Here is a 13,664-nt window from a genome sequence, read left to right as displayed (position 1 = left end):
TTGATTTAACACACATGAATATCTCTATTACATTTTTTGAGATTGTGAAAGATATTTAGACATTGCTGATATCCTTTGAAGTTAATTGTTTTAATTTTCTGTAGCATTATTTCTATTTAAATATTCTGCAAACTGGATAGACTCAATTGTTTTTAGGAACAAAATAACAGATAATTCTGAATTATAGTTTAATTAGACAGGAATACTTGCTGATCCCCTATGACAGCTCATAAGTAAAGTGCTTTGTAAGCAAGGAATCTATTTTTCTTCTGTAGTATTCTGCATTTTGCACAGACCCTAAAATCTGACTTTGTGTACTGGAGTGTTTTCATCAGAGTTCAAGTGAGCCCAGAAAGACTGAGAATGAAAATAAAGGATCAATAATCCGCTTTGGAAAACCTAAGAAGCATTCCAAACGTCAGTCAATTTTGAAACTTCAGATTAGTTAAAATATATTCCTTCTTTTTAACTCAAGGACTTTTCTACCCTTTTTCTCTCTGGTATCTACTTTGAGAGTGCAGCAGATCTGGCAGTCTATGCTGAGGCTTGCTGAAGCTTCAAAAAACACATTTTCTAGAGTGTACTTGTTTCAAAGGCACATATTGCATTTTGAGGGAGCCTCTGATACAAAGAATCTTTGGGACACAAGGTCTGAAGACTGAAGTTGGTAATTCAGTCTCTGTAACTTCTGATAAGACAACCATTGTTTGTTTAACCATTAGGAAATCTAGGTCAGAATTTTAGAGAACAGCATCAGATGAAGCAAGCCCTCTGCAAAAGAAAACTTATGCATCTCTGATTTAGTTAGGCTATAAGGTACAAATTTACCCTATCTTTTGCCTCACTTCTGATGAACATAGCTAATAACGTTTCTTCAGATGAACATGGCTAATAACCTTTCATGGCTAATAAATTCCTCTGCATTTATCTGTTGTTAATTTGAAGCAGCTGCTAAGCACATCTGAAGACTAAGTAACTTATTAGAACCCTAAATATGGACTTTAATTCTTAATTTAGTGTATGTACAGCTGTTACATTTAGATCAACTGAACCGGCATTCAGAGGGCTTAAATTGCCCAAACTTTCATGCACCTGAACTGAGTCTGTTCTGCTCACATGGTTCATTGACTTAGATCAAGAAAGGGTTAACCTAGTTCAGGAAAGGGTTAGCCTGATCTTCTGAATGCTTGCATATGTTCTCAGCACAGCACCAGGGCTAAGAAAACCCAGATGCTTACCCCAGCCCCAAGGCTGTGGTGTTTCCACTTCCCAAACCTAACTAAGCTATTTTTCACCCCCTCCCCACCCCCAGCTTACCCTCTCTGACTGAGCAACCCACCTCCCTCTGCCGACAGACCCATCAATTCCTCCCCCTTGATCCTGCCAACCACCCCTCCCACCCTGTGAACCCACTATCCCCACCCAATACCACTGGTCCCTCCCCCCACCCCAAGTTACTTACATCAGGTTTGCCACATGGCCCCTAGCAGTGACAAATGGTTGTACCCTTTGCTCCCAGTCTCAATTTAGGTGGTTTAAACTAAGCCACATAAACATAGACCAGGTGCCGCAAATGGGTGTACATGCCCTTAGAACATATGAGCTTTTATTTTTTGGGACAAAGATATAATTGTGCTGAGTTGATTATTGTAATGTAAAGGTTGAACCTAGGCCCATTATATTTAAATGTTCACTTGGAAACAAGAAGTCAAAACATTAGCTCTGAAGTTTTTCACAAATAAGGGTCAGCAAATCTGGACTAAAAATAAAGCTGAGTCTGATCAGAGACTCAGAAAGAATAATTGCTTAATAAGGCCATTGCTAATTAGATTGTGAAGTAAAATGCACACCACAAACAACAATAGAACATTGAAACAAAATAAGATTTCTGTTGTAAAAAATTACTAGAATGATTTTGATATTTTAATCACTGTAGTGACTTTCTCCTTGGAAAATTCCACTCTCATTTGCGTAGTATAAATGGATTGAGTACACAAGGATAATTCATCCTGGCAAATGCAGGCACTAACAAAATACCAAGAAAAATGGGCAAGACATAAATGATTTCTTCTTAATTATTATTTTCCTTGACATGGGGTAATTCTTAAATCATGACAGATGTCAGGCTTGGATAAAACTTATTCAGGCTTACTGCTTCCCTAAGGGTTATCTTGTGAAACTGCCAGACTGCAAACTAAGTGACAGTCTCTGATTCTTTTTGTTCTTGTTAATTTTTTTCTGCAGACGCACTATGAAAGTGGAGAGTATATTATTAGACAAGGTGCTCGAGGGGACACTTTCTTCATAATCAGCAAAGGAAAGGTAAGCTGTTGACACCCCTTTTAAAGAAAATGTCATATACAATGGTGTTGTACTGAGAAATGCAGTGCCAGCCAACTTGCAGGGACAAGAGTTACAACATTTCACATTTAATTACATTTTTTGATGCTGTGTCAGTGGAAAAACAATGGCGTATAGAAAAAAATAAAGACCACTGGAAGATTTTACACACTTTTTCACTCGGATTCACAAGGACTTTTTGGCTTGAAAAATGGTTGCTAAAATACTGAGATAAATAATCAACAAGATAAGCACATTCCTTCAAGAGAAACTTTTCTTCATGCTGTGCATTTACATGTAGAGAGAATCTCAGGAAGTACAGTCTAGATCCGGATCTAAACCTCCCCAGTGCTTGGAATCAAGCTTCTGGCTCAGCATATTGTTGAAATAGGAACCAGCTGCAAAGTTTGGATCCAGGTCTGGAATTTTAGTTTCAATCCATTTCTATTTATTCAAGGACATTTAAACAGCATTCTTCCCAGAGGTATAATTCATTTTTAGAGCATGTATTGCATGTAGTAGTAACTCTTGTTCTAAACTGCCAGAGGTGACTGAAAACAATATGAAGCGCACGTTTGTTTGGAAGGTTTGTGCTTTTTGTGGAGTCTTTAGATTCCTCAGTATATTGTGAATGAAGTTGGAGTTTATTACAGGTGTCTTTTTATAGCCCTAAGGACTGATTTTTTTTAACTATAAGGTGACTAGGTTAAAACCAAAATATTTTATGTCTTCCTTAATGTTGTTACTAAGGAAACAAGGGAGTTGAAAAATGCCAAAGCACTGGTAAAGAGTGGCTTGGGAGATGGGTGATAGAACCACATCACTGGGCAATGTAGCCACCAAGGTTGGAGCGTGGTATTCAAGCACCATCTCTCTCTGATTCCTGTTTCCTGTTTTAATGCTTCTCTCGCTTCCTTAAAGCTTAATTCAGACTGAATTGGACCTACATTTACACTCAAGGTTGGCAGCCCTCTCCTCTGCCCATAAGTTTGAAATGTGATAATGCTGCAAATGATAAAGATACACAGTATGCCCCATACTAAATAACATGCTCACATAAGTGACAGTGAGCGAGAACTGGGAGGGATTTTCAGAAATCCAAATCCTATAATGATAGCTGCAGTGTAGTAGCCTACATGCTGTGGGAAGGTCTTACCTTTTGGGGCTCCTTTGCAGAGGTTCAGTTTTAAGTCCCTACTCTGTACCAGACAACCAAACTAAAGCATAATTGTAATGTGGTATACCTAACCAGCTCAAAGACAGCTGCCAGTTTTACACTACCCTAATGCCATCCCTGCTTACAGAGACAGCTGAACAGGTGGAGCATCAGTCTTCCGACAGAACCAATGGGATTAAAATTCAGAATGATTAACAATGGTAAGGATTAATAAGTAGAAAGAGGGAGTGAAATAATGATCAGGAGCCATAAGAAGGGATATTCGAGACAGCAGAGTAAATAATATCCAGGTTCAGTTGAACCAGACAGAATCCTAGGGCAACCTGGGTAAAATCAGAAGTTTGGTCACTCTGTGTAACTGTCTGTGTCTACTAGATGGGAGGAGTGGTTTTAACAACAATGCTGTTACATGACTAATACTTCTCAATCCTATTATGGCAGGTCTATTGTCATGTTGTAGGTGTCATATGGTAGTTTAGGAGCCACGCCCTTTCTCTTGGATTTTCAACTCAGACTACCAAAATGTGTGCCAGTTATATTGGTAGGTCCTGCAATCTGAACATATATGCCATCTGGGAATAAGACAGGTCATAACAGGTTGAAAACATGTGATCTTCACTATGCTAGGCTGGATTTAACTGGGAAATATATGTTCTAACCCTTTACAATACACACACATGCAATACACAAACATTACAGATTGATGGAGCAGATAAACTCTACAGGCCTAACATTTATTCTATTTGTCAAGATTTGAATCATGGGAAACCAGAGAACTACTGAGATGCCTTTCTGAAATAAAAGAAAATGTACTGTGCCATATTTTTTCATGAGCATTGACTGAAACTTTGTGACTGTTTTGAGGCCTCAGTTTCTACTCAGGGTGATATGCTTCTGAACTTTTTGTTTTTCTACAAACTCCCGATCAATCATTATAGTGGTTATTTCTCAGTTGAAATTCCATTTTAGATAGTGTAATAGTGCTAAGGTATGTAAACACATAGCTCTCTTCCTCAGCAGGATGCAGATAGTCCAGGGAATTCACTGTGATTTCTCACTATAGATTATATTTGATAAGTAAAATGTAAGAAAAGATGATAGATGAATTGGAACATAGGGACAATCCGGATCTTCTGTTTGTAGACTTTATATCTTCACAAACTCAGATGCATCTTAATACAGACATTTTATAATTAAAGGTAACAACATAGCCCCATGTGTCACAGAAAGATGGAGTGTTATTTAGTTATTTTGGACATGCTAACTGTCACACATGCTGGGTTATCTTCTGAGGCAGTTGCCCGCTTTCAAGTACTGAAGCTGTCTTGCTCATAATCTGTTTGTCTCTGTAACTAGTGTCCTTTTTATCAGATAACTGAAGGCATATGTTCACTAAAAGAAAAAAGCATCTCTCTCTCTCTTTCTCTCTCTCTCTCTCTCCCTCCCCGCCCTCTCTCTTTCTGTGTGTATGTGTTTTCAGTGTGAATGGGACAATCACTGTCAGGTTTCCTAAATGGAGATTATTATGGGGTACACATTTCTTACTATTAATGCTCAAAGAGTTCCTTCATGCTACCCTCTTCCTTCATGGTTTCATTTCATGGTCTTATTCCAACTCCTTTTACTCGGGGATAAATACACTATCATAATTTCTTTATCTCTCTGAAGAAGGAAATCCTTGACATGAGTGATCCCCATGCACTAACTAATCTGTACTGACCTATAACAGCTTGTACTCTATCCTTTGTACTAAAAAATGTGTCTATATTTCTGGCTGATGAGTTTAACCAATTACTGGGTATGTCTACACATTCATGAATGTACAGTGGTTACTGCACATTTAATTTAGTACTTGTATAATCAACTATTAAATAAATACAAAGAACTGGAATTTCTGTGCAGTAGCACCAGAAAACACTTTTTTAGTGATGCTGCTGCACAGTAGCTTAATAATACTGCACAGTAGAGTATTAGCGCTGTTTGTGCTATGACATGCTACTGCACAGTATTATTAGCATCTTGTGTAAATGTGCCCACTGCATATAATTAAACTCATGTATCTATACAGCCTCTATGGTGCCACTAACAGAAATGGCAGAATGTTATAAATAAGCTATGTTGGCATTCCACTGGCTGCTACATGGAGTCTACATGTTTCAGTTTGGGAGATGTCTTTGATTATTTATTTTGAAAATTCATTTGCCAGCAAAAGCAGTTACAATGCACCTCACCCTACTGATACGTTCCTTATGCTTTTGGCTGGAGTCTTGTCAGAAAGGCTGTACAGAGATGTCCATTCTCCAGTTTCTAAGTAGATTTGTACATGTACCTCAGTTCTACCACTACTTAATGATTTGCAAAAAAGACTGTGAGGAGGTGATAGATGGGAAGACCTGGAGACCAATACAGTAAACTTTACATGGAGATATATGTAATATGTACTGTATATAGGAAGAGTACTGTAAAACAATATAGCATAGGCTGCTGTTCACAAAACTCAGTGCCAAAATGATTACCCTAAAATGGTGATACAAAGGATCAGTATCTGTGACCACACCTTTCACAGGCAGAGCCATAATTCCCATGCTGAATCTGGGGACCATCAGCAAAGTTGGCCAACCAAAAGGATCTAAGCATAGCCCAGATACTGCATACTTTTTTATAGTACCATTAGCAAAAATAATTTTTAAACTATCCAGCAATATTATCTTGAACAAGACTTGACTCAAGCAGACAAGAGGTCCTAAAACATTAGTCTCACCAGTCTAGAATTTCTCATAATCTCTCCATGTCACTTGATCATGCCCTCCCATGTTTGTTACCGTTACACTCCTCCAGACCAAATTAAGAGAAAGTAAAGGGTTTTTTTACAACAACTTGCATGTAGAACTAGGGCCAGGCTTGTTGAATGAACTCTTTGAAGTGAGGCAGGCAAGGTTCTTTGGGTAGATGTGATATCTTTTATTAGACCAACTGAGCATCTGGAAAAAACCCCCAGCTCTTTGAAGTGGCTCATTTGTTCCTATCTGACCAAAAGCCACTTCTCTCACACCATTCAATGTTCAGTCCTTATTGTAAAATTTCATCCCATGTTGTGTAATTGCACAATGATTTCTTTGTAAAATAACAATTGCTTGTGGCCAGTTTGTAGTCAGATAATGTAGGTGCATTACTGGAGCCATATTGTCCAGTAATTAATATGTATCATCACTTTAAACTATGTGGAAATTGCAACTACAATCCTGTAATCAGTTGGCATTTATTTTTTAGAGTACAGGAGAGGATCACTGAGAAACAGATTAAAAATGTATTTAATCTTCCTTTTCTTGTTTGGGGTTATTTTTTTCATCTGTTACACTTTTTCTACCTCCATCTGATCTTTGACTCATTACTGATGATAAATTTAGTGTTCATTAATGACTCAAGTCCATTGTTTGAGAACTTCTTATAGAAAAGACAGGAGAGTCCGGAGGAATAGTTGGCCATGCTGTAATAGAATATGTAACTAAAATCTATTCCCCACACAAGAACTGTACTAAACTGGAAACCCAGTTTTTGCTGAGATCCAAAAATTCAAGTAAAAATTGACTGAGAGATGAGACTTTTTCATTTTTTGCACACTAAATATTTATTGCATTAGATGTTGTAATTATGCCAGCCTCCTCTCATAGTCTGCCCAGGCAAGTGTTATTTATTATTGCTTCTACTACATGTAGACTCAAAGAAAATAAACACTTTTTAATACATCTACATATGAAATGGTTCTTGTATCCCTACAAAACTATTGAAATGTTAAGGAACTATTTCTATCATATTAGCTTCTAGGAGATGCAATACAAATCTTTCTGAAAATACCTAGCTATGAGGAAACCAGGATTCTTGCTAGCTTAATACAAAATCGTAAGACCTTTGAGAAAGCAATTAAAATATTTCAGTAGAAAATTTAGAAGAAATAGCATCATTAATGGTGGAATGCTCTCTGCACTAGATAAAAAGTTCCTCTAAGGCTATGTGTCTACACATTGAATTTACCATGTACCTGAGCAGTATTCTCAGGCATGCTGTGCTGTCCATGTTGCACTGCTTTCTAAAGTGGAAGCAATATAATTGCATCCACCCAATGTGCTGGGGGTGCAGGTAGAGGGAGGAGTGATTTAGCACTGTCAAATAACAATGGCAATTAACCTGCCTGCAGTAGCACTATACTGCTTTTGCATTAGGTAGCCAGCCTCGAGCAGAAGAGAATTCCTGGGGATGATCTGGAACACAGTAAATTGATTATGTAGAGAGAACCCAACTTGTTAAATATTCTCAATACTTTTGAAACCTGTTGTGTTTCCCAGGCTCACATATTTTGGGATGAGTTAAAAAAAATTTCAAATGCAGAAATTATGTTTCTCTTTCACCACCCACACAAAAAAGAGAAATGTCAAGACACACCTCCAGGAGATTTAGCAAAATTGTTAAAAGTTGTTGAGACATCATGATGATAATTTTTTCATTAAATGTACCTGGGAATCTTTTTATCCTCTTCAACTGGAACCTGAAATTGCCATTTCAGTACATACAAAACAGAGCTGATTGAGAAGTGGAGAGGTGCTCTTCATTTTGTAGCATCCATGCCTCCTCATATCAATAAGGTATAAATATAGATTGACTTTTGGCCTTAGTGAAGTTGTAGACAAAATAACAGAATTCAGCTCATAAGTAAGTAAGAGAAGCCTGAACAGTAATACAAGTTATATACAAAAGATTTGGGCTCTAGTTCTACTAATTACTCATTTTAGGAAGAGGATTTGTTAGGGTGGAGTAGTTAGCCAAGCTTTCTAATGCAAGACATTCTTCCTCAGAAGATCAGAATAAGCCAGGCACAGTATAGTACAGAATAGTAAAGGGAGGGGATGAGGGAAATTCCCAGATGTAGCGCAGACACAATTAGCAGAAGAAGATAAGCTGATTACTGGGTGATCAGAGCCTATCTAGAAAAACTTTTCTTTCATGCAGTCAGTTGCAGAACTGGAACCTAAAATGCCAAAATGGAGCAGTGTTGCATATTCCGGGGACACTTTGGCTAGGGACAGACATTACACATAAACCAGTTTAAGTGATCAGAAACTGTTTTAAACCTGTAACAAAACAGATGTTCAGTGCATGTAAACCAGTTTGAAAATGGCTGAAACCAGTTTGAGATAAACCTGGTTGAATGTAGTATCATACTTAACTGATTTGGGTTATGCAATGTCTGCCCCAGACCCCTTCCTGGTTTAGTTTAAATCAGAGTCCCCCAGCATCCCAGTTGCCTTGCAACTCTGGATGGGGCTCCGTTGTCTGCTCCAGCCTAGCAGGGCTGACCCCACCCCTCTTCTCCCTGGCTGGAGCTCTGGCAGAGCCTGCAGGAATCTGCTTGGCTTCCCTCTGCTCCCCCCCACCCCTGTTCCCCCTCACCACTCTCTGTTCAAGCAGAGATTGTCCCTCCCCTCTGCCTTACACAGACACCTCTCAGCATTAGCTAGCATACCACATGCTGGCTATGATCTGTGCTGTGGAAGACAGGGCAAAGGCAAACAGGACAGTTTCGGCTTAGGGCTTTTTGGAGCTAATCAACAGGTAGTTGGTAATGTCCCTCCATTCCTTCCTTGGAGAAAGCTGTTTAAGAAGAGCTTGAACTAATGAGAGAGTCTGTTGTTTTGTTTGATCGGGTGATAAATGCTAACCGCTCCCTGTGTAACTCCCTGCTGTAATTCCCTGTAACTCAATGCTCCATTATCAACAGCAATGTGGGGGGGGGGGGGGGAAAGGAACCCCTCCCCAATCAGAGAATCCTGCCAGGGCCGGGCCATGCCCCTTCTCAGCTCAGCACTATGAAAGGGAAGGGAGGGCTGCTCTAGTGCCGCCCCCTGCCCCCCCCCCGGTGGGCTTCTAGCCTGAGCCACTGCAGGCATGTACCAGCATTTCTTGAGTCCAGAGGAGATGTCTGCATGGTTAAAAACTAGTTTAGCCTAGCCAGATTAAACTAACCTGCAACGATTGAATCACTTCAGGCTCAGGCTTTTTGAATGTCTGTCCCTAGCCTTCAGGTTCAATTGTGAGCATAAACCAAGTAACCTTAATTCAGTAAAGGTTATTAAAACAGTAATTGCCAACTGACAGAGAAGATGAAATCCAAAGTTTCCATGCAAATATACATCTTTATATGTACATTTTTCCTTGAATAATCCAATGATAAATTAACACATACACACAGCTATAGAGGTAAGGTAAGGTACCTTACCACTTTTCTTACATTTAATATGTAAGGTAAGGTACCTTATTGCTTTTCTTACATCAAAGACAACCAGGAACGTAAACCCTGATTGGATTAGTTTTGATGAGATATATATATTTATCAATTCTTAACCAATTTGTTATTTGAGGCAACTCCTAGTCCTCCTAAGCTGTACATTATTTATTTGTTACATTCCATAGTGGAGCTGACCATCAAGCAAGCTTTAGTTTGGAGGAATTTGCAGTTAAGCCTTTCCTACCTTCTTAAAAAGACCCATAGGTCTCCACCAATAGGAAAGCAGAACTCTTTATTTTCAGAAGTAGTACATATCCCAATAAGTAGTTATATGATTCCTTGAATGCCCTAAGAGCCTTGATAGCACAAAGATAAAATCATAACTCGCAGCACTTAGGGAAATGCTGAATAGAAGAACTAAGTTAAACACACAAGAGCCTGTATCAAGGCATTAATTAAAATAGCCATAATATGACTCTTGCTTTGCAATATAAATAGGCTTTAATAATGTATTCTTACTTCTGATTTTTTAACATTAATTTCTTTTTTGACAGGTAAATGTGACTCGTGAAGAGTCACCAAGTGAAGATCCAATCTTTCTCCGCACTTTGGGGAAAGGAGACTGGTTTGGAGAGAAAGCACTTCAAGGGTAAGTACTGTACATTAAATAGCTGTTTAACTGAGATTCTCTGCCAGTAGAAATGCTCAAATAGTCACTGTACTTTTGCAGTTGGAAGACAAGCTGTAATTGAATTCCAAGCAATTTTACCCAACCATTTTCCTAGAAAATTAGTTCTCAGTCTGTGGTAGATGTTGCTTTGCAATTTGGTCTTAAAGTGGGAATAAAATCCTTTGTCTTGCACCTAAAAAACAGAGTGTAGATTCCAAATTTGCAAAAAGTAAGGAAATATTCATACCTGGGTCCAGGCTTTTTGCACCAGGTAGTATGGGCTTCATAAGTTTTTTCTTAGTTTTAATACTTTCTTCTGCTGTGTTACATATGTTGTGATTTACCTTTTTACCTTTTTCCGGTTTTTATGGTTTTGCTGGTATTTAAACACCCTTGCCCATTCTGAGAATAATCTTTGTTTTTTGGGATATAAATATATTTTGGTTGAACTCCAGAATGTAATTAGTAAGCACACACTGCATGTATCGGTATTACATGAAACTATAATACTTCATTCCTTCACTGATTTTTATAAACATAAAAAGGGGAAGGTTCAAACAGGATTGGGTTTACATACGCAGAAATGCACACAGAAATTTAGGGTATTTACAAGTGTTACATTTAGATTTACCTAAGCAAGGTTAATTCTATCTAAATGACCAGTCAGGTAGGTACTCATAGGTGTTAAATTGCCCCCCAAATGGCATGCCTAATCTAAATTAGTTCACCTCAGGAGATGAGCTAACTTGAGATCAATAAAGGGTTAATCTGACCTACAAATGGTTAACCCAGCCTAGTGAATACCTGCCTGTGTACAAAGCACAGCCCTGGAGCTGGCAAACCCCAGCCACTTGCCACATCTCTGAGGCTATGCTATTCCTACCCCCTTACCTCTGACTCTGACTGAGCTATTTTTAGCCCCCCTAATGGTCCTCCCTGCACTTGGCAAATCATGCAGCTCCCACTAGCCCCAGAGTTCCTTACCTTAGCATGCCCAAGCCAGTCAAAAGTCTGCATGTACCACTCCTGGTTTAGGTTAAGTGGTTTAAAATAAACCACTTAAAGCCAAACCTGGTGTGACTAAGGTTTGTTTGCACCCTCAGGGCCCCTTTGCACATACAGGTAAAGGTGTAATGGGATCTAATGTGTAACCCACACAAGCATGCATGGCAGCAGGTGTGATTGTGGGATCACACATTAGATCCCATTGTGTCTAATTGCCGGTGCAGGGGAGCCCAATGCTAGACTCCCCCTGCACTGGCAAGAAGCAAGCTCCCACAACTGGGAGCTCCTGCAGTTAAGGGGCTCCCACCTAGAGGGTGCTCCATGCACACCCCAGGCCTGGGGGATCTTGGTGCCATGAACCCCAGCCTCAGGGGTGCATGAAGCCCCCAGGATAAAGAGATCACAGCTCATCCCAGAGCCCCAGTGGTTTCACACACTCCTGGGACACTGTGCCCCCTGGCTGTTAGGACCCAGCTGGCTCCCGGCACCCAGCACCTGCAGCTGCTGGGGCTGAGAATCCCCTCAGTTATGGGACTTCCATCCCTGGCTGGGCATGGTGCACCTACAGGGCTTCCAGCCATAGGGGAGACCCTGATACACATGCAAATTAAAGATGGATAGCAACCAGCTATAAAATTAGTTAGCATTTTAGAGGTCTAGGTTTATTGGTGACTGGAGCTTTTTATGGCATGATAGGTACTTTTCCCATGTAGATGGTCTCAGGGTAACTGCACACTTAACCAGTTAAGTGCATGATACCTGTAACGTGTGGAGGGGGCCTTGTTACATATCTCCTATTAATATGGGCAATATGCAGCTACATTTCTGCCTCCCATTCTGAAAGTTTCTCTCTACTTTCAGTCTCTTTATACTGTGACCCTATATTTAGTCACCCACAAAAGACACTAAAAGTACCACAGAATATTTGGAGTCATATTTTATAGTGCTTTCAATCTGTAAAGAAAAATACCTCTTATTACTACATAATATATGAAACTCTTGGATCAGACATCCCAAAATTATGGCATTGGCCTACAAAAATATCTTTTTAACAAATAAGGAATTTGTTGTTCATTTTCTGTCTTCTGTGCTTTGTGTTCCCTTTCTTTCTTCTGCAAGGCATATTGAGTCCCATATGAAGTGTTTTTGGCTCTTTTCCATAAGCATATGAGCTAGTATTTTTTTTTAAAGCAAAAGATGAGATTTACAAAAAAATATAATTTTAACAATTGGAGCACCAAAGAAAAACACCAAATGTCATGAGACTTACAGTAAACCTATGAGAGTTGGCAACACTGTGCCAAACAAATCAACTTTATCAAAACGCTAGATATCGGAAATGGAAAAGATTCATGCCCCATTTCCCTAAAGAATTCTAGCAATACAGGTACTTCAGAGAGATTTGTTATTTTTTCAGTTACAATGTGTTAACCAAACAAATATTTTCATATACAATTATGCTAGTTAGCTGGCTTAAGCTAAAATGAATTCCTTCACAATAGGTACTTAAGCAATTTGTATATCTTAAAATATTTAATACAAAGTGGTTTTTATCTGAAATTAAGCTGAAACCTAAGAAAAACTGACACTACATAATGCTAAAATGCTTTTGAATGAACGTGCATATCTGAGATACTGCATGTCCAGTTTACTAGAGAATTTCATACTGCTGCAGCTTGACTTAAATGTGATATAGTTTGAAAGTATAAGAAGCTGGTAAATATGTATATACTATAATTGTTTTGACATCTGTCGCAGAGCACCTCAGTGCCTGCTCCTAGAGGGGAGAAACTGCCAGGGAGAGAGACAGAGCCCTGGCAGGTCATAACGAGCCCAGCTGAGTGGCGCCAGGGTAACGAGCCCAGCTGCGGGTTGCCGGGGCAGCTAAGGGGAACCAGCTGCCTGTAGGAGGCAGGGCCTGGCCCTTATAAAGCCCAGGGCTAAGACCAGGTTGGCAGTTCCCTGCCAGCAACTGGAGAGGCAGGAGCTCCCTCGGCCGAGATATAGCAAGAAGCCTGACTTGCAAGTATAGCTCACTATAGCCCGGAGAGGATTGGGCACTATGGTTTAGCCAGGAGGCTCTAGTTTATGTTCAGGCTTGCATATTAGACCGGAGGCTTGGGTGAGGCTGTAGGGGTTGGAGGAGGCCTCATAGGGACCCCAGAGGTGTGGGGCCCCTGAGCGCAACCAGT

The 13,664-nt window shown here is 39.6% G+C and overlaps 1 protein-coding gene across 1 annotated transcript in view; it reads left to right on the top strand.

Annotated features, from left to right (window-relative positions):
- Positions 1-13,664, top strand: part of PRKG1 (protein kinase cGMP-dependent 1) — a 1,043,514-nt gene that overhangs the window by 810,000 nt on the left and 219,850 nt on the right. The window contains exons 6-7 of the mRNA XM_025203354.1: positions 2,245-2,322; positions 10,352-10,446. Coding sequence (XP_025059139.1) covers positions 2,245-2,322; positions 10,352-10,446 — 173 coding nt within the window. The remainder of the gene's footprint in view (positions 1-2,244; positions 2,323-10,351; positions 10,447-13,664) is intronic.

This window comes from Alligator sinensis, unplaced genomic scaffold (assembly GCF_000455745.1).
Source record: "Alligator sinensis unplaced genomic scaffold, ASM45574v1 scaffold543_1, whole genome shotgun sequence".
NCBI lineage: Eukaryota > Metazoa > Chordata > Crocodylia > Alligatoridae > Alligator > Alligator sinensis.
The sequence above is the reverse complement of the archived record's forward strand: the minus strand, read 5'-3'. Positions and strand labels throughout refer to the sequence as shown.